The sequence below is a fragment of the Littorina saxatilis genome, linkage group LG11 (genome assembly GCF_037325665.1).
Source record: "Littorina saxatilis isolate snail1 linkage group LG11, US_GU_Lsax_2.0, whole genome shotgun sequence".
Classification (NCBI taxonomy): Eukaryota; Metazoa; Mollusca; class Gastropoda; order Littorinimorpha; family Littorinidae; genus Littorina; species Littorina saxatilis.
This window is the reverse complement of record NC_090255.1, coordinates 5,736,088-5,756,970: the sequence shown is the minus strand read 5'-3', so window position 1 is coordinate 5,756,970 and position 20,883 is coordinate 5,736,088. Positions and strand designations below refer to the sequence as shown.

General features: G+C 41.3%; 1 protein-coding gene across 1 annotated transcript; it reads right to left on the bottom strand.

Moving 5' to 3' along the window:
• Positions 1-770: 770 nt before the first annotated feature.
• Positions 771-18,046, bottom strand: LOC138979625 (zinc finger protein 771-like). Its single transcript, XM_070352348.1, has 3 exons — positions 17,852-18,046; positions 14,728-14,851; positions 771-8,029 (listed from the first exon to the last, which is right to left on the bottom strand). The coding sequence occupies exons 2-3, from the start codon at positions 14,822-14,824 to the stop codon at positions 6,948-6,950; spliced, it is 1,179 nt and encodes a 392-aa protein (XP_070208449.1). The 5' UTR covers positions 14,825-14,851; positions 17,852-18,046; the 3' UTR covers positions 771-6,947.
• Positions 18,047-20,883: the final 2,837 nt, after the last annotated feature.

Genomic DNA, 20,883 nt, shown 5'->3' with positions numbered 1-20,883 from the left:
ATATTTGTACATTTTCCTAAAGAGTTTGTTATGCTCTATCCAGTGGTGAAAACCGTTTGAGTTATAAGCCTCTGCCTAAGATGACCCTCACACTGTTACCAGACACTCCCCGGACTTAAATTAAGCCTAGCGCAGAACAGCGCGATGTGACATGCAACTCATTTTGTGGTGGAGGGTCACAAATCAGTGTGGGTGATCCAGAAAGAGAGAGAAAGGAGAAGGTATAGTTAGGTGGTGGTGGTGGTGGTGGTGGGGAGGGGGGGGGGGGGGTTGAGTGGGACTTTGATGTGTGATTTTTATTTTTTTCTATATTTTTAGCTGCATTATTTTAGTCATTCATGAGTGGGTGGGTGGAGGGGATGGGCTAGTTCTAACTATGCATTAGATTATAAAATTGTATTCTGTGTAGACCCTTCCACCAGCATCTTAGACCACTCTTTGTACTTTTTCTTTTAATAGATGATTGTCATTTGTTTTACCTCATGTCTGCCCTGCGTGTGATGGTGTGATCGTGACTGCTGTAGTGTGGGCGTGTGTGTGTTGGTGTGTATGTCAGTGAATGTGTGGGCGTGTGTGTGTGTGTGTCAGTGTGTGTGTGGGTGTGTGTGTGTGCGTGATTTTACCAACACTACGCTAAATTCCTTGTGCTTTAAATGTTTTTTTAATGTCACTTGGCTCAATAAATACTGTATTCTGTATTCTGTATTCTGTAACAATACGATCACACACACACACACACGCAAACAAAGAAATGCATCAAAATTGATGTTTGTATTCTATGTAACTGATGAAAGGAACAACCTTTTTTTTGGCAAGCACTTTAATTATTTAAAACAAAAACAGAAATAAACGTGTAAACGGCTATTTCTTTACAGCTGCTCTGTCCTGCTAAATTCACGTGCAGCAGGCAATTTGAGCTGCATCACTTCCTTAAACCCGACTCAGTGAAAACAGAGACAGGGTATGTACATATAAATTTACAGACAGTAACCATGGAAAGAGCCATATCCCACTTCATACATTTTTTTCTCTGATTATTTGTTTCTCTGATAACCAGTATGTCACAAAGATGTGAGTAGCATATTTGTGATGTGAAACCATGTCGTGTTTATAACCTCCCTAAATATTGCAGTGCGATGCGTAGGTGACGGGAGAGGCGTTATCACGGGTTTTGTGCGTTGCACGAGAAAACCATAGTTTGACATGAGTTGTGTTATTGAGAACTGTAGCTGGTCTGGGGTAAATAACGTCACAGCGTTTGAGATTTGCAACCGGGAAGGTTGTCGGCGCGTGTCGGTCTTGTTCTGGGAACAAGTGCTCTTTCAAGAGACGGGTCTCTTAAGGTAAATGATTTACTATGTTGTATATTATTGAAGTTGGAATACATAGCTGGAATGTAAAGGTTAGTGTATACAAAGTGCCCTAAATTCTAAGTGTGAAGTTTTGAGAGAATTCTTGTGATTATGTTATGGTTTTTGTTGGTAAATTCTTGAACATAATTGCTGTTACGCATTTATGTTATGTTTAAGACAGTGATACTATGTGTGGTAGTGTCAGTGATGGATTAAGTGATTCATGGATGAAGTATAGTTGGATTTTGTCTGTGGACGGAATGTGAATGTAGAATGAACGAGAGAGATGTTTACACGACTTTAGTTTAGGAAGAGGAGATCGTTTAAGAGAATGTGTATTAAGACTTGGGTTAATTCTTTAGGAGGTTCCATGAGGGTTTTTCCATGGCGTGGACAAGGGAGGGACCTTACACGGGAGAATGCGGAGCGATGGTGGGGGAAGAGACCACATCGGCGCAGAGATGGCTAAACGGCGGAGTTTCCATCGGTACCGGTCGTAGCGACGACGGTTTATTTCGCTAATGGCGGAAATGTTTCTCGGGGAGAAACGTGAAAGGTGTGTCATTGTGTTGGCACCTATAAGTTCTGGGAATTCATCATCTACGGGATTCAACGACACAAGGATGTGTAAATGACGACATGCAGTGAGCCGTGATACGAACTCGTGAGTGTTGGTCAGCACTTCATCTTGTGCGTTAATCTATCGTTGAGAAAGTATCTTTATAACATGTATTTATATGCATTGAGTGAATGCTATATGTTTGTGTGAACTGTGTGTTCGAGAAGTTGAGTTGTATTTGAAGTGAAGAATTGTGTTATATTTTGGTGAGGAATTAATAAGTCTGCATCCTCCCAAAATTCTGTGTTTGGAGTGTTTTAGTGTGAAGAGTGAAGAGTCAGAGTAATTAGATAGGGCAGAACACGCATACGTAAAAGTAACTCCTTTTTTCACACTAAAATCCACTTCATGACACACTTAGTATAGCTTTGATCACAGGCTATATTGAGATCGCCATTAGCTGAAATCACTGGTGTCTCAGGATGTTATATACTGTAGTATCTCAGATCACAATAGTGTGGCAGGGTGTAAATATGCAGAGACAGAAAGAGAATCATCAGAGTGAGTCTGCTAGCCAGTGGGTGCGTCAAATTCTCTTTGAGGGGGATAAAAAGATAAATGTTTTTGTTTTCTTCGTGTGTGCTATCTAGAATAGACTTTTGTAATTCAGTACTAATCGGTAGCCCCCAGACTATCATCCAACCACTGCAAAGGGTTCAACATTCAGCTGCAAGATTCATTTGTAAATCCTCCAAGAAGCAACCTTGTACTCCCCTTTTGAAATATCTGCACTGGCTTCCGGTCAATCAAAGAATTAAGTACAAAAGCTCGTGTCTCTGTTTTAAAATCATCACTGGTTCTGCACCTTCATATCTGTCTGAACTCGTAAACCTGTACGTCTTTTCCAGATCACTGCGCTCTGCCGCTGACACTCGAATGTTCCGAATTCCAACAAAAAAAAAGAAAAGTACATGGACAACGCGCATTTTCATTTGCTGCTGTTAAAACATGGAACTCCCTTCCTTATTCTGTCAGACATAGTCCATCCTATTCTTCTTTCAGATCAAATCTGAAAACGCACCTGTTCACACAGCATTTTCTAGACAAACCAGTAACTTTCAAACTGTTCAGTGACCCCTGCAGCAGCCAGTGATCTGGAAATCGTGTGTTGCGATTTTTCTTTTTTCCTTGTGCAAACTACATGTCGGTTTATCTAGTTAGATAAATGGATATGTATCAGCACGAGCTTGGTTTTGTGATATATTTGCGATTTTCGTGTGTATGCCATGTATGCAGATTTGTGTAGGTAGATTAGTATTCATGTGTGAGTGTATGTGTGTGTGTTTGTATGCATGTGTGTGTGTGTGTGTGCGCGCGCGTGTGTGTGTGTGTGTGTGAATGTGTATCTGTGTGTCTGTGTGTATCTGTGCATGTGTGTGGTGATAGCATGTGTGTGTGTGTGTGTATGCGCACGCGTATGTGCGTGCGCACGCATGTGTTTGTTTGTGACTGCATGGATTTAAACGATGAATTTGCTTTTGTACTCCTGTTCTTTTTGTGTCTTAATGCTTGTATTTTGGTTTTGTACATGTGTATAATAATAATAATAATAATAATAATAATAATAATAATAATAATAATAATAAATGAGCATTTATATAGCGCAACATCATAACTCTACAATTATGCTCTTTGCGCTTGACACATTCAAAATTCAAACACAGTCATACAAGCATTTACATCTACATTCATAATCAGCAACGCTCGATTAAAAGCATACACCACCAAACACACATTACAACAGATTCTTCCACTAATTAAGTAATAAAAACATGAATAAAATAGGTAGTAAAAACAAGGAAATACCAGCCGAATACCCTTAATCAAACAGAACATGTTATTAATACTGAAAAACAGCCCTAAATGTGTATACACATTATCACATTATCACTAAAACAACAAATACACTACATGTAGCCTACTGATGGACTGAGAAAACAAAATCAGGGGTTGTATTTCTTGAAGAGGTGCGTTTTAAGTGCTCGTTTGAATGCTTGGGGTAACTGAGAGTGGCGGATGTGGAAGGGGAGAGAATTCCAGTGTGTGGGTGCGCAGAAAGTAAAAGTGCGTTGTCCGTATGTTTTGGTTTTGGTGTGTGGAATGGTGAGGATGCGACAGTCAGAAGAGGCACGGAGTTGTCTTGCTGGAGAATAGACGGTGAGGAGTTCAGAGAAGTAAGCAGGAGACGAGCCAGAAAAGAAGTTAAAGCAGAGGGCGGACAGTTTGTAGTCAATGCGGGCTTGAATAGGTAACCAGTGCAGTGTGTGAAGAAGTGGTGTTGCGTGATCTCGTTTTCGTGCTTTCAGAATGAGGTGTGCTGCCGAGTTTTGGACTTTTTGTAGTTTATGCAGGAGATACAGAGGACAGCCAGAGAGAAGAGAGTTGCAGTAGTCGAGTTTAGAAAGAACAAAGGCACAGACAAGAGTGTTAGTTGTTTGAGAGGAGAGTGTGTGGCGAATGGTGCTGATCTTACGAAGCTCAAAATAAGCTGCTCTACAGACTAAAGATATATGTTTGTTAAGGGTCATGTCAGATGAAAGGGTGAATCCAAGGTTTCTAGCTGATGGGGAGAAAAGAATGTCAGTGTCGCCTACTTGAACAGAAACGGGTTGGGGAGAGGGAAATGTAGTGTTCTTCTTTTTGCACAGTAAGACTTCAGTCTTATCATCATTCAGCTTAAGTTTGTTATCGATCATCCAAGATTTAACATCAGTGATGCATGTCTGAATGGTCTGGATGGCGGAATGTGTCTCTGCAGGGGGACTGGGTTTATACAGTTGGGTGTCATCAGCAAAAGACTGATTTAAGACAGAATGGTTTTGAATCAGTGTGGAGAGGGGCTTAGTGTACATGATGAAAAGGATGGGACCGAGTACTGAACCTTGAGGAACGCCGAAAGAAAGTGGGGCTGGAGCAGACATCTGGCCATCGACAAGCACAGCCTGAGTCCTGCCAATGAGATAGGACTCGAGCCATGCCAGCGGTGGACCGGAGATGCCGTACAGAGTCTGAAGTCTATGGAGAAGCGTGACATGATCAATCGTGTCGAACGCTGCAGAAAGGTCAAGTAGGGTAAGCACTGACACATCACCACCATCCAGAGCAGACAGAATGTCACTGATTACTTTAAGTAGGGCTGTCTCAGTACAATGAGAAGGGCGATAAGCGGACTGAGAGTGCGAGATCAAATCATGGGTGTTCAAATATGACAACAGCTGCTTCAAAACTACCTTTTCAAAAACTTTGGACAAGAATGATAAATTAGATACAGGACGATAGTTTTTCAAAATATTGACATCTAGACTAGGTTTTTTGAGAAGTGGTTTGACAAGTGCAGTTTTGAACAATGATGGAAAAACACCAGATAACAGGCTATCATTGACAATTTGAGTAAGAGTTGGCAACAACACATCAAGATTCTCCAAAAGCAGTGGTGTGGGTATGGCATCAAGTGGACAAGTTGTTGGTTTTGACTTCAGAATAATGGATTTAAGGTCTTTTTCACCGATTGGCTGAAATGATGTAAAAGAACAATCAGTGGGAACATCAACATGACTGGAGGAAGCGCTTGGAGCTTTTAGGTAAGCGCTCTATAAGTTTCCATTATTATTAGTATTATTATTTTAAAAATATTTTAAAAAAAGAATAGTTTGGTTGGAGTAACTGACCCTAAGGTTAAATCCAAAAACAAAGAGGCTGCCAACGTTCCAAAATTCAATACTTCTAGATTCATTCGCTTGTGGTTTACAAGCAAGCGGCCAAAAACTCAGCCAAGCTAAGCGCTTGTTACTTATTGTTTGTCTGTGCACTTAAAAGACCGTTGGGTCGACATATATTTGTGACTGTAATGTATTGTTTTGTCAATAACAAACGTTCCCACAAATTACCTTTCTTGTTCTTTTATTCTGAACCTCAGGTTAGCTAAATTCACCCAATATCAAATAAAGGCTAGGGACAGGAGACTTGACCAGTCTCTCTGCTATTACTTTTTGACCGAGTAGTCTGCTGGGTGCTCTCCGGTGAGTGGTTAGTTTAACGGTCCATTGTTATCTTTACAAGTGAATACAATGGAACCCCCTTTTAAGACCCCCAATATAAGACTCCCTCCCCTTTAAGATCGTATTACTCAGACCAGTCTCTCTGCTATTCCTTTTTGAGACAGTAGTCTGCTGGGTGCTCTCCGGTGAGTGGTTAGTTTAACGGTCCATTGTATGATTGTTTGTTTGTTTGCTTAATGCCCAGCCGACCACAAAGGGCCATATTAGGGCGGTGCTGCTTTGACATATAACATGCGCCACACACAAGACAGAAGTCGCAGCACAGGCTTCATGTCTCACCCAGTCACATTATTCTGACACCGGACCAACCAGTCCTAGCACTAACCCCAAAATGCCAGACGCCAGGCGGAGCAGCCACTAGATTGCCAATTTTAAAGTCTTAGGTATGACCCGGCCGGGGTTCGAACCCACGACCTCCCGATCACGGGGCGGACGCCTTACCACTAGGCCAACCGTGCCGGTCCACTGTATGATAAGTTAGTTATCTTTACAAGGGAATACAATGGAACCCCCTTTTAAGACCCCCAATATAAGACTCCCTCCCCTTTAAGATCGTATTACTCAGATTATCGTTTCATATTCATAACCTCTGTCAATTCACCTCCATTTTAATATTTGATTATCCCAGATTTTCGGAGGTCATGGCTTTTCTCCAGTATGCGTTAACATATGCATCTTTAAACTCACTTTCTGAGCAAATTTTGCTGTACACTGAGGGCAGACATGTGGCTTTTCTTCAGTATGCCTCAACATGTGGATCACCTTCATAAATACAAGTAAAATACACGTGAAATACCTGAGCACGAGCTCCACGAGACACTTGCAGTTAACCAGCGTCTACCTATGACAGGCGAAATAGAGGAACACAGGCGCTCCAACACAATACCTTTAACCCCACAGCATAAAAGTATGCTAATATTAAAGCCGCTTGTGACAATGCCTCAACATGTGGATCTTTAAATTACTTTTCCGAGTAAATTTTGATGTACACTCAGGGCAGACATGTGGCTTTTCTCCAGTATGTTTTAACATGTGGGTCTTTAAACTTTCTTTCCGAGGAAATGTTGCTGTACACTCAAGGCAGACATGTGGCTTTTCTCCAGTATGCGTTAACATGTGCTTCTTTAAAGTTCCTTTCTGAGCAAATTTTGCTGTACACTCAGAGCAGACATGTGGCTTTTCTCCAGTATGTGTTAACATATGCTCCTTTATACTTTCTTTTCGAGTAAATGTTGCTGTACACTCAGGGCAGACATGTGGCTTTTCTCCAGTATGTTTTAACATGTGGTTCTTTAATCTTTCTTTCCGAGGAAATGTTGCTGTACAATGAGGGCAGACATGTGTCTTTAATACTCCAGTATGTATTACCATGTGGTACTTTAAACTTTCTTTCCAAGAAAATGTTGCTGTACAATAAGGGCAGAAATGTAGCTTTTCTCCAGTATGAGTTAACATGTGGATCTCTAAATGAGGTTTCTGGGCAAATGTTGCGGAGCATTGTGGGTAGGTATGTGGCTTTTCTCCTATATGTGTCACAGCTGGGAATTCTTCTGTCTTGACTTCAGCTGCTGAATTGCTGGTCTCGGTCACAGCTGGGAATGCCTCTGTCTTGACTTCAGCTGCTGAAATGCTCGTCTCGGTCACAGCTAGGAATGCCTCTGTCTTGACTTCAGCTGCTGAACTGCTCGTCTCGGTCACATCTGGGAATGGCTCTGTCTTGACTTCAGCTGCTGAACTGCTCGTCTCGGTCACATCTGGGAATGGCTCTGTCTTGACTTCAGCTGCTGAACTGCTCGTCTCGGTCACAGCTGGGAATGCCTCTATCTTGACTTCAGCTGCTGAACTGCTCGTCTGGGTCACATCTGGGAATGGCTCTGTCTTGACTTCAGCTGCTGAACTGCTCATCTGGGTCACATCTGGGAATGGCTCTGTCTTGACTTCAGCTGCTGAACTGCTCGTCTCGGTCACAGCTGGGAATGCCTCTGCCTTGACTTCAGCCGCTGAAAAAGAGGCACATAATTTTTGTGTAAGCAATGTGTGTCACAATGAAAATAGCAACACAACCAGAATCTCCAGATGTGTCAATACATGAGTCATTCTCCAAAGCTGGGGAATTCTTAGGTCGGTCACTTAAAATGAAATTTTCACAGAAGCAAACGTGTAAAAACAAGGGGCAAAGCTTTCAAGGCTCTCGTAAGAAATCGACAAACAGTAACACAAACTCAATCACTCCGTCACACATACACACACACAGTAAGCATAGGTGACACGGTGCAAGAGTGGGAGACGCTAGATCTGTCTGTAGCCTACACACAACTGCCAGATAGACACTGCGCTTTCGACAGCACTTCCTCACGCAGACACTGAAAACACGCTGTGCAGATCAACCTGTAGGAAATCTCCTTTGGTATCTTCTTTATCTATTTTTCTGGAGCCGCTACGAAACCGAACAATGTGAAATCGTCTTCCCCAAATGCAGCTCGGTTAGAACTGAAAAGTGAATCTATACCACAATCCTTCAAGCAATCTGACCTAACCTTGACCCCTGACCTGGTCTACATACCAGACACAACACAAACCAATCACCTGATTTTACCCCCCCCCCCCCCCCAAAAAAAAAAAACAACCACCACCCGTTTTCTTTGGATACACACTTAAACTACATACGTGCCGACGAAATGTTGAACATTGCTTAAATACTTTGAAGCTGTTGCTTGGATAATAACCCGTTAAAATTAGTATTTTGGTGTTCAGTCAAATGTTAAAGTTTCTATCACACACAAACATACATACATACGCACAGAGAGACAAAAGTTAGCATCGCATAGGTGTAACAAGGGAAAGGAAAACTCGAACATCAGCATAGAGTGTGCATGGGTTTATTCATCACATCACACCGGGAACATGCCAGTATATAAAACAACATAAGAAAATGTACAAGATCAAAGTATAAAAATCAATAGTATTTGTGATGACTGTCATAAAGACAGGGAACACACAAATAGTTGCAGAAACATCAACATGTGATGAATTGCAATCATCCAAAAAGAAATAGTCATAACTATATACAGAGAGATCACAAAGAAAGAAAACACCTCATGAACATCCGTCTGATATTGTTAACCTCGACAAACAATCCCATTAGACACACCTTCCGCCCAATCCGGTGCTTAACTTCTCTTATGAAATCATCACTTTCAATCAGACATCCATCTGAACTCGTATGTGATTTAGGTTTGTAATCACACACACACACACACACACACACAATTAAGTATTTACAGACATATTATAATAACACAGGCACAACTGTCCTTCCACAATCAACAAAACTAAGCTGACAGATTAACAAGACAAAGTAACCGTAATGTTGCGAATTTGCAGGTAAACAAACCTCAGAGCAGAAAACAAACCAATAAACAGGCGGTCATGGGTCGCCTCACATCATCAGCTGGTACCGGTAGGCATCAGCTTACATACTGAAAATCCAAAGACCTGAGGTCACTAATCCACACAAAAATAAACTAAGTAAACGAATTTAGAAAAAGAATCTAACCTGACAGAAAGATATAATCAATAAACATAGTTTTATCAAAAATAGTTACACAATTATATACATTATATACAACATATTATAATTTTTTTGCAAAAACAATGTATCAATAAATGAAGTCAAAACAATCCACACAAATCTAAGTAAACTTTCATCTAAATCAGTGACGGAAATTCCCTAAAGTAACAGACAAGAATCAGCTGTAACACTAAACAGAAAGCGGATAAAAACAATTATAATTACAAAAGAAAACCCAAAACTGAAGTTTCAAACAAAACGGGCCAAGTCCGAGAAGAAGAGGTTCCCTTGTTTACCCTTGAATACCGGAAGTGATGTAAAACTTCCTTATATGGGAGGAGACTCCATATCTCTAGCTAAAAATAGATCTCCAGCGTTAGCTTCAGCGACTGACTGACGGGTTTGACCTAGTTTGGAAACCCACGCTTTGAGAGCGGCCACTTTGAATTGGACCAATTCTAGAAACAATCAAAGTTCTACAAAGACTGATAACAGCAACGTCCCTTCCAAAAGTTACAGGAAAATACCCCATGATCACATCAGCAGTTCGAGTTGATTTAAACAAAATGAGTTAGACTCGAAAGAGAAATAAAAGATTCTGGCACTGATCAGACCCGCGCACTGATCACAAGACTAAATCAAACAAGTGTTTGTGAAGAAATCTTAATTCTTCAAAATAAGTATCCTAAACCAAAATAAGGAACATAAAAATCATCGCATACACAAAGCAACGTTCCACAACAATAAAGATACAACAATAGAGACATACCGGTCCGGGAATCAGATCAAACTGATGAAACGCAGCCAGAAGATAAAAAATGTGGTCACTGGTTCAAGATGGCACAGTGCGTAAATGGACAGGGCCTGAATGCATAGCCCCTCCATACTTTTTGGATTTCATAGCGCTGTGGAGCGCATAGCTATGAAACGCACTATAGAACTCAGCGGTCCGCATGCATGAGGTCAAATAGTGCCTGCAATAGCTAATAGCGGCTCTATTTTTAACACGTAGATAGTGGAAGGGATTCCCCGTCATCCTGTGTCTCTGCGCATGCGTCAAGCTTTGTGATGCTTCGCGGCGGGTCAGTTTTACACCATTTGCCGTAGACAGTTTGAAAAGCCCGTCTCCTGATAAAACTTGGCTTTCGTGGTTTGGAAACTATATCCATTCCGGTACCCTCGCCATGAAGGTATAAGTCACTCTCTTGCTGGTTCTGCATGCTGTGTTTGATGTTATAAATTCCCGTATTATTATCATTACAGTGAAAACTGTCAAATACGGTCACTGGACTTAGCGGACACTCGCAGAATATGGACAGTCAGTCTCGGCACGGACTGCTTTACACTGTAAAACACCTGTACGTTACGGCCACCTCGGCATTACGGACGCGGACACGTATTTTGGGTCCATAATAAGTCATATACCTGCTAAATACGGACATCCACAGCAAGCTGGGAAGTTCGATCGACGAAGAAGACGATAAATCGATCAGTTGAGAGTGTTTTAAGTCGACGCATTTGATTGGCTGCTAGAGTTCCAAGGCAGCCAATCCAACGCGTGGAACGTGTTCGGTGGAACGGAAGTGAAAGTGTATGAAAGAATGTATCTTCTCTTCGAAAGAGTGATTCGTGTTTAACAAGATGGCAGCAAGAAATTCAAATTCAAGAAAAGGAAGAAATGCGCTGACTTTAGAACAAAGGATAAATGTTGTCAAACAACTGGAAAGTGGGAAATCATGCCGAACGATTGCACAAGAGCTTGGGTGTGGGAGAACGCAGATTTCGAAAATCAGCGTCGATCGGGAAAAAATAATGAAGTTGTGGGAATCGGGAGACGGACGTGCTGACCAGAAATGGGTTTCGAAGAAGACAACCGAATACGAAGAGCTAAATGACGCCGTGTTCGAGTGGTTTTCAACCAAACGTGCGAATCACATTGCCATCAATGGTCCACTCAGACAACGCTGGACAAATTCTTTCAAAAGCTGATGAGTGCAGAATGAAGTGAATGTGAATGTGTTGTATGAATGAGATCCAGTAACTTTTTAACAATTTAAATTTATACAGTTGATATGATAAAAAGCTTTTAAACTTGTTTTACAACAGTCAATATTAAATGTTTCTCTATTTAAACTAAACAGCTTCTGTTTTTCTTATAAATGTACATGTACATGTGCAGTACTCTCTCTCTCTCTCTCCACTTGACTTTATCGCGTTTTACTTGCACCTGTCTAATAAGGACACCTGCAGAATAAGGACACTTTTGTCTGGTCCCAAGGGTGTCCTTATTTGACAGGTTTTACTGTATTATCATTATTATTATGTACCGCGATCAGTTCGCCACACACATCTTCAAAAGATCCGCACGCGTAAAAACTGACCGTAAGTCAAGATAACCCGCAGAACCGGCGGCAATGCACCCTTTTGATTCGGCAGTTCGAGTTGCTCTTACAGTTCATCCGTGATTGCAAGAATGTCCTGCCGACGAAAGCAGAATTTTCTGAACAGTTCCACGTCGTAACAATTCAGTGGATGTAGGCGGTCAAGAAAGATCCGGTTGCTTCTCAAATGTCTTCTCATCCTGAATCGGCATGAAAGCAGCGCCATTTTAAACGCTCCATTAGCCGGTTCCATAACCCTTATTGGAAGGAGGGGCCTGTCAAGGAGGTAAAAATTAATGAACACGTCATCGGACCTCCAAAGAGAACATGGCAAGACTTCGCCGAGGCGACTGAAACGTCACACAGCGAGAGAAGAACCCCCGGCTCTGGATTCCTGAACCCCTGTAAAGGACAGAGGGAGGACTGAACGCCCCCCCCCCCTTTGTTCAATAAGCAACCACACATAGGACTGTCCTATGAAAGTAGCAACACCACATGTGAGAGTCAATTTAGAGATGTCTCTTTCACGTAAAGTGTAAAGAGATAAAAACAGGAGCTTATGGCTCTTAATTCCAATTGACTTAGCGCAAGTTAGATAGGATTTTAAAGCTCTAACCAGACAGTTAGAAAATCCAAATCGCCCAGCCGGAGCGAGAATCCTCCCGAGAGGAGGGAATTAAATACCGGAGGAGATTGACCAGGTTTCTGATTCCAGGAAATCTGGCCGAAAAGCAGTGAAAAACGGAATCATTATGTTCAAATGCTACATCCTCTGGTAACCCCAAAGCACATGGGTCTCACTGCCCTTGAGGGCTGAAGCCCAGAGTAAGAGGAACAAAGTCTTACTTTATTTTTTATTTTATTTTTATTTATTTATTTACGAGGATTTATATCGCGCACGTATCTCACCACACAAGGCGACTCAAGGCGCATGTTACCTATTAATGCCGTGTGAGATGGAATTTTTTACACAATATATCACGCATTCACATCGGCCAGTAGATCGACTGCCTTTAGGCGCTGCATCCACCTTTCACGGCCTATTATTCCAGGTCACACGGGTATCTTACGCGTTAAGTCTAGCATACGAGCCGAGAGAAAAGGCTCAAAATGCCAAAGAACGCAACCATTCCAAAACCAGAAACAAATCCCAAAAGGAACCTCTTACAACAAGGTCCTTTGATCATGCCCGCAAAAGTGCCATGAACATCGAAAGAGAGGCCTATTTGTTTCAAAGTAGCTGAACAAAGGGGGGATTTTGAGAAGTCTCGAATGATTATTCCGGATGCCGGCGCTCACGTGGTGCGCGGAGGGTTATGGGTAACCAAGTGGGTTCAGGGCATAGCAACGGCTATGGCGTCTGTTTTTTTTTTTTAGCTTGGTTACCACCCTTACAAGGGCAGGTAATTTGAGTAGTGTTTCGACATCTAGCATGTGAGATTGAAGTCAATGCATTTATGAGAATTGCGGTAAGAATATGTAATTTAATTAAAATTAAATTTTCAAGCTCAGTGCAGCCGATAACAGAATAAAAGCACATCATTACAAGTGCGGAACACGGACATGGCGTCATACTAAAAGGTGATGAATTATGGCTTCTCCTTGCCACATTTTATTTCAAACATAGTTCAAATTGTCAAAGGGGTTTCTTTCTCAGATTTTGGTTTGCCATCTGCTGTCTCTCTGTGTCTCCATCTGTCTGACTGATTCAATTAAATGTGTAATTCCTTAGTTTTGCAAAAATGAAACTAAGTATGATATACCTAATGAATGCAGGTCTCAAAATTCTTATTGTAAACTTGGGAGTTTTATTCAAAACAAATTTAATTGGAGTTTTAAACGCAATAATGGGGCATACTGTGATGAGTAGACGAATGTGTGTTTACGAGCAGAAAAGCCTCTCAGAGTCAAGAATTGGGTTTTTCTTTTTCTAGTTTCACCTTGTAGCTTCCTACAGACACTAAGCAACAGTGTAGTACCACTCAGAGTCCAATATCTTGTACTTTATTTTTGACCATCTGTGCAACACTTTCACTTCTGCAAATTTGATTTTAATGATAACTTTAGAGGCAAATAAGGTAACTAATTTTTAAGCTTCCAAGCTTAAATGCAATCCCATAGTCCGGATGTCGTCGAAGATTGTTTGACCAAAATGTGAATACATTTGGTTGAAAAATTAAAACGTGAGAGTGCAACCTCAACTTTTACTAAACGCTGGATATGACGTCATCAAAGATATTTATCCAAAAAAAGAAGGAAAAAACGTCTTGGGATATCATACCCAGGAACTCTCATGTTAAGTTTCATGAAGATCGGTCCAGAAGTTTTCTCTGAATCACTCTACACGCACACACACACACAAAGGCCACACCCTCGTCTTGATTCCCCGTCTATGTTAAAATATTCAGTCAAAACTTGACTAAATGTAAAAAACAAACCACTACACTAAAGACTAGATAAATATTAACTAGTGATAAGATTTATGATTAAAAATGCCCTTTTCCACTGTGATACAGTAGTACACCCCCTTACCAACTCCCCTTTCTACAACTACTCCCTTTGTAGGACCGATTTTGCCACCACGTATGCATTTTACTATATAATGAACCCCCAGTGAACGAATCGTCCCAACACGCGACTTACTGCCATTAACTTTCATTTCAAGAGCCTGTATCAAGCAATCAATCAATGAATGCAACACAATACACAATATCAGATCACACACAACATCAGGTCACACACTTACTGCTTGGCATTGTGTCCATCTCATCAGAGGCTGCAGGCGGCTCTTCGACATCGTACTCGACCTTCACCACCACAGTAGACGGCAGCTTCCTCTTCATCCTGATATGTTAGCTGGTTGTCCTTACCTGGTGGACATATAGTATTCACACAAGCTATGTTTTATAACGATTTTTTTTTTTTTTTTTTTTTTTAATGATTTATGTATTTGGTTTGGTTGTTTGCTTAACGCCCAGCCGACCACGAAGGGCCATATCAGGGCGGTGCTGCTTTGACATTTAACGTGCGCCACACACAAGACAGAAGTCGCAGCACAGGCTTCATATGTCTCACCCAGTCACATTATTCTGACACCGGACTAACCAGTCCTAGCACTAACCCCATAATGCCAGACGCCAGGCGGAGCAGCCACTAGATTGCCAATTTTAAAGTCTTTGGTATGACCCGGCCGGGGTTTTGAACAACAATTGATTGCACCTACCTCTATTATATTATCTCAAGTGAATGTTACATACACCAGTTAACAGTTCCAGCGCTTACATGGAACGAAGAAGGAACCCGAAAGAGGAGGAAAAACACTCGAAAAAAACGATCTGCGCATGCGTTCAAATCAACCAGAAAAACAAGACAAATCGTGTATTTGTGTGCCCGATGTAATCCTAAGAACCTTTACATTCTTTCCTTGGACACTCAAAAGCAACTTCAGGGCTGCAAGACTACAAAATTGCACTTTCTGCTGACTGATTACGCTTTCTAATCAACCGAGAAAAAAAATAAAAAATAAAAAAAAATCTGCGCATGCGCGAATTCCAAAATGGCTGCTGAAATGTTAACTGCTGGTGTGACCACAGGCGGAAGGTATCGTCCACTGGACTACTACTATCACAAAAAGACTACAAGGTATTGTCACTCACCTTCGAGTCTTCTGTGTTCTTGGAGTCGCTTCCTGGGGAAAAAATATTGTTCAAGACGGTTTGCCTTTTCCTACAGTCTGTGTAAGGTCAAATAAATACAGTTGAATGATTGTTTGAACTATTATGTGCCTTTAGTTTTCAGCTTCTGTCTGCTGCAGGTTGTTTTTAACCATCATTTGGTTATGCCGCACCGAATATGCATACCAGCGCTCATTGGTCTAAAACATATGTAAATATTGTGCAGCAAAGGGAAGCTACCCACGGGAAAATAATCATCAAATATCCTGTTATTAACCAATGAGCGCTGGTATGCATATTCGGTGCGGCATACATGATTTGTCCCCAAGTGGATTAGCGGCTCGCAAACGAAGATTCGTCCAAATGAGGGTTAAAAACAACCTGCAGCCAACGGAAACTGAAAACTAAAGGCACATAATAGTTCGAACAATCATTCAACTGTATTTATTTGACCTTACACAGACTGTAGGAAGAGGTAAACCGTCTTGAACAATATTTTTTCCCCAGGAAGCGACTCCAAGAACACAGAAGACTCGAAGGTGAGTGACATACCTTGTAGTCTTTCTGTGATAGTAGTAGTCCAGTGGACGAAGCCTTCCGCCTGTGGTGTGATACCGATTAACAGCGGTTCCGCGGCACTGTACTCGGATACTTGTTTAAAAACGTCATCCCAGTTTAAAAACTCAGCTGCTTTCCATATAGTAGAAGCCATTGCAATGACATGTAGTGATATGACTGCCACGTATTCAAGGCCGGTGTCACGTCGTGAGTTTACACTGTCCTGAGTTTACGCTGTGGCCCCCAATGCGCATGCGTCGAAATATACGTCACTTCCTGACCAAATTCACGACGCCTACAGCGTCGTGAGTTTATGATGATGTGAATTTACCAAAGCATTTTTGAGGTTGCCACGGTGACCGTCTTTGTTTCGCCGATCGCGTTCGCCACTGTATCAAAGAATTCAGTGGGAAATCGATGTGTTTGTGTTTGTCAGTGGTCTGCGAGTGTTGGAAGAAAACGGGTGTAGATTTTTTTCTCAACAAATTTAGATTAGCCTGATTTGAATTTTAGAATAGTGGGAATCGATGGTTTTGTGTTTGTTACCTTGGACTATTTATAATTATATGCTCCCTCGTAGAGATTGTTTTAGTCACCTTTTTCATGTTTGTGTTTTAAAAAAAAACCCACATAATGCTGGATATGTTCGGAATCAGAAATGCTTCCTCTAGTTGCCAAAATCAAAATGGATACTTGTCTTATACATGCGTCTGGCGGGTTTGAGTTGACTTAAGTGTTGTTTGTTGCAGTGACATAAATGAATTATCGTGATAATCAAAGTAAAGAGAGAAATAGCAAATTGTAAATGTGTTAACATAAATGACTTGAATGAACGTTTACTCTCTCTCATCCTTGGTTCCCAGAGTCGCCGCATGCGCCCCAGTGTGGTGCCGTGGGTGTTTTTGGGTGGGGTTCTGTTCTGTTTTCTTCTGTTCTGTATTTTTGTTTGTATTTTGTTTCTGCCTCGGTGCGTGTGATTTCGGAGAAAATGTTTCAAAGAAAGCATCTGATGAGCGAACTGTTCCATCGTGCGGGTTATGATCACTAAAAACGTGATTGACACCTTCCTTACTCAAAGTGAAAACAACCGGCTTCGAGTTCGGCAAATTCACGATGGCGGAAGTGACGCATATTTCGACGCACACGCATTGGGGCCACTGCGTAAACTCAGGACAGTGTAAACTCACGCCGTGACACCGGAACTTAGGCACGTTTTTACATCGGCGCAGCGATATGTGGTGAACTCAGTTGAAAGAGTGAGAGAGAGAGAGAATGGAGCTCTGTTTTTCGTTTTATTGACAGTTTTATTTCTCAGATAGATGTAGCTGTTGACAGTTGTAAACTTTGCGATTGTGAAGGAAATATTACAGCAGAATACATCGCGCGTCGTGAATCGCAGCGCTCCTCGTAGCGCCGCGCGTTGAAAATCGCAACGCTGCAGAACGCGCCGCGCGCTGTGAATCCACTTCGATGTTGAAATGCAAACTTTTTCCGAGACTCGCAAGTCAACTCCTTCCTGTTCGAGTCCAACATTTTCAGTTGACCCTCGTAAAATGACTTGCTATGCTTACAAGTGAAGGTTCAATATTCCTCTGCAGTGAATTATGAGCTAGGAATTTAACAAGAACGCTACATTACCTGTGACTCACTGACTGTGAGGCTTTTCGCGGATTGTGTTCCTTTTCCAAACCACCTGTCGTAACAACTTACAGTCCCTTGAAAATAGGTGTCCGTTTAGTGAAAGGCTCAGTGATAGTCGTTTTATAAATGGCTTAATAACAATTCATGGCACAAGTTTGCATTGCTGTGAAGTCGAGAAATCTGCCTCGATCCGGAAACATGGTAGTAGTGACCTCCCTTCCATAGAAATGTCTTTTTAGCCTAATTCAAACAAATACATGACGCAGCGGTAAAATAAAACAAGTATAAATTTAGACGGCAAGAGTATTGCTATTGGCATGGAAACTTACTCAATTCTGATGTTTATATGAAGGTAACTTCACGTCGTTCCATAATCAAAAGTGGTTTAACAATAAAGAACATTTTGTTACATTGCATTGATGATGATGACGATGATGATGATGATAGTAATAATGGACATTTATATAGCGCTTCTCCACAGCTCGATTGAAGCGCTTTACAAGTTCAATCAAAAACACAACACGACAGATACAACTAATAAATTTGTCTCAGATAAAAAGGAAAATAATCATCAAAGAGCACATATACATGCTCGCATAAGATACAAAGAATCACATTTTTTTCGCAGCGCAGCACAGTGCACAGTAAAAAAAAACACGCAAACACATACAACAGACAAATACTCACAACAAGCACACATGCACAAACACACACACACCATGTCAGTTAAGTACTCATAGAGAATAATGTTTGGGACAGATCATATTTTTATCTTGGGGAATTTTTGCAAGAAAATGTGTGTGCATGGTTGTCCCTCAGAGTGGTGTGTAGTGGCAGAGATGTCTTAGCTGAAAAAAAAAGATTCATGTTGAATTTACACTGAATGTATGCATACTTATTCATGTTTTTAAACCCCAAAGATTTTATTCTGTGTGCTAGCAACATTTATCATGGGTATTATTATGTGCGTCTGGAGATGATTTTTACACCTGAATGAACCTGCAAATTTTTAAATGAATTTCTTGCTAAACTTAATGTCAAATCAAAAGAACTGTGATAGTTTGTTTGTTTGTTTGTTTATTTGTTGCTTAACGTCCAGCCGACTACGCAAAGCCATATCAGGACGAGGAAGGGGGGGATGAAGGGGGCCACTTGTCAAGCGATTCCTGTTTACAAATGCACTAACCCATTACTTGTGTCCCTACTGGAAGATTACCAGTTTCCAGTATGTTAAAATAGGCTTAACCTATCTACTGCTGGACTTACATCAGAACACTAACAGATTAAACTATACATGAATCGCGAGACAAGCGGCAAGAGAAGAGATTTTTGGAAAAAATACAGGTGAATGAGCAAGAAGGCAGAAAAAAGAAAAGAATTCACGAAGAAAAAGAGAGCATGACAGGAAAGAGGAACCAAAAATCTACCCGTAACAGCAAACTAGAAAGCTCCTGCGGTTCCAAAAACAGGAGGGGCCTTTAATTTCATAACCGCAGTGCCCCACTGCGGGAACTGTGATAGTGCTATTTTTGATGTTAAGTGAGCTTCCCTATGGAATCAGATGTCTCTGTTCCGCCAAAATCAGTGTGGGTGATCCAGAAAGAGAGAGAAAGGAGAAGGTATAGTAACAATACGATCACACACACACACACACACACACACGCAAACAAACAAAAAATGCATCAAAATTGATGTTTGTATTCTATGTAACTGATGAAAGGAACAACTTATTTTTTTGGCAAGCACTTTAATTATTTAAAACAAAAACAGAAATAAACGTGTAAACGACTATTTCTTTACAGCTGCTCTGTCCTGCTAAATTCACGTGCAGCAGGCAATTTGAGCTGCATCACTTCCTTAAACCCGACTCAGTGAAAACAGAGACAGGGTATGTACATATAAATTTACAGACAGTAACCATGGAAAGAGCCATATCCCACTTCATACATTTTTTTCTCTGATTATTTGTTTCTCTGATAACCAGTATTGTTGAGAAAGTATCTTTATAAATACATGGCGGAACATCTATTGCATAGCTGTATGTGGCGGGAGATAAGCATGGTAAAGGGGGACACTGCATTCTGTTGTATTTTGGTGAATTTTACCTGACTTAGGCAGGGTCCACAATGTGAGCCCAAGCGAACCACGGGATGTGGCTAGCGTAACCACGGGGGGTTGTCTACCCCGTGGCCGGTTCTGGATCCTGCTCCCTCCAGAAGACTGAAGCCTGGGGCTGGTAGCAAAGCCCCGCAAAACAGCAGCATGGGTGCCGTAAAGTAAGCACATGGTAACGGTTTCACACCCCGACCATGCTGACTCAGGGGTAAATGAAGGTTTGCAGCGGGAGCTCAGACACGTTGTTGCCAGCTAACATGGGCCAGCTTTTGGAGGGATTCAATTTCATGATTAAGCAGTTTCCCCCCTAAGGAGGGGTTGAATTTCATGATAAAGCAGTTACCCCCCCAACCATGCTTATCTTCCGCCAATCCGTGCCCATATCATGCCAAACCTTTACCTATATATCTTTTTATCAGTCTAGTAAAAATGAACTTGACTGATCATAAGCCTTGTGTTTTTATTGATTATCCCCCCTTAGTATGAGGGGGGATATTTGTGTTGCATGGTTGTTGGTATTGTCATAACATGTATTTACATGCATTGAGTGAATGCTATATGTTTGTGTGAACTGTGTGTTCGAGAAGTTGAGTTGTATTTGAAGTGAAGAATTGTGTTATATTTTGGTGAGGAAATAATAAGTCTGCATCCTCCCAAAATTCTGTGTTGGAGTGTTTTAGTGTGAAGAGTGAAGAGTCAGAGTAATTAGATAGGGCAGAACACGTATACGTAAAAGTAACTCCTTTATTCACACTAAAATCCACTTCATGACACAGTAGCTTTGATCACAGGCTATATTGAGATCACCATTAGCTGAAATCACTGGTGTCTCAGGATGTTATATACTGTAGTATCTCAGATCACTATAGTGTGGCAGGGTGTAAATATGCAGAGACAGAAAGAGAATCATCAGA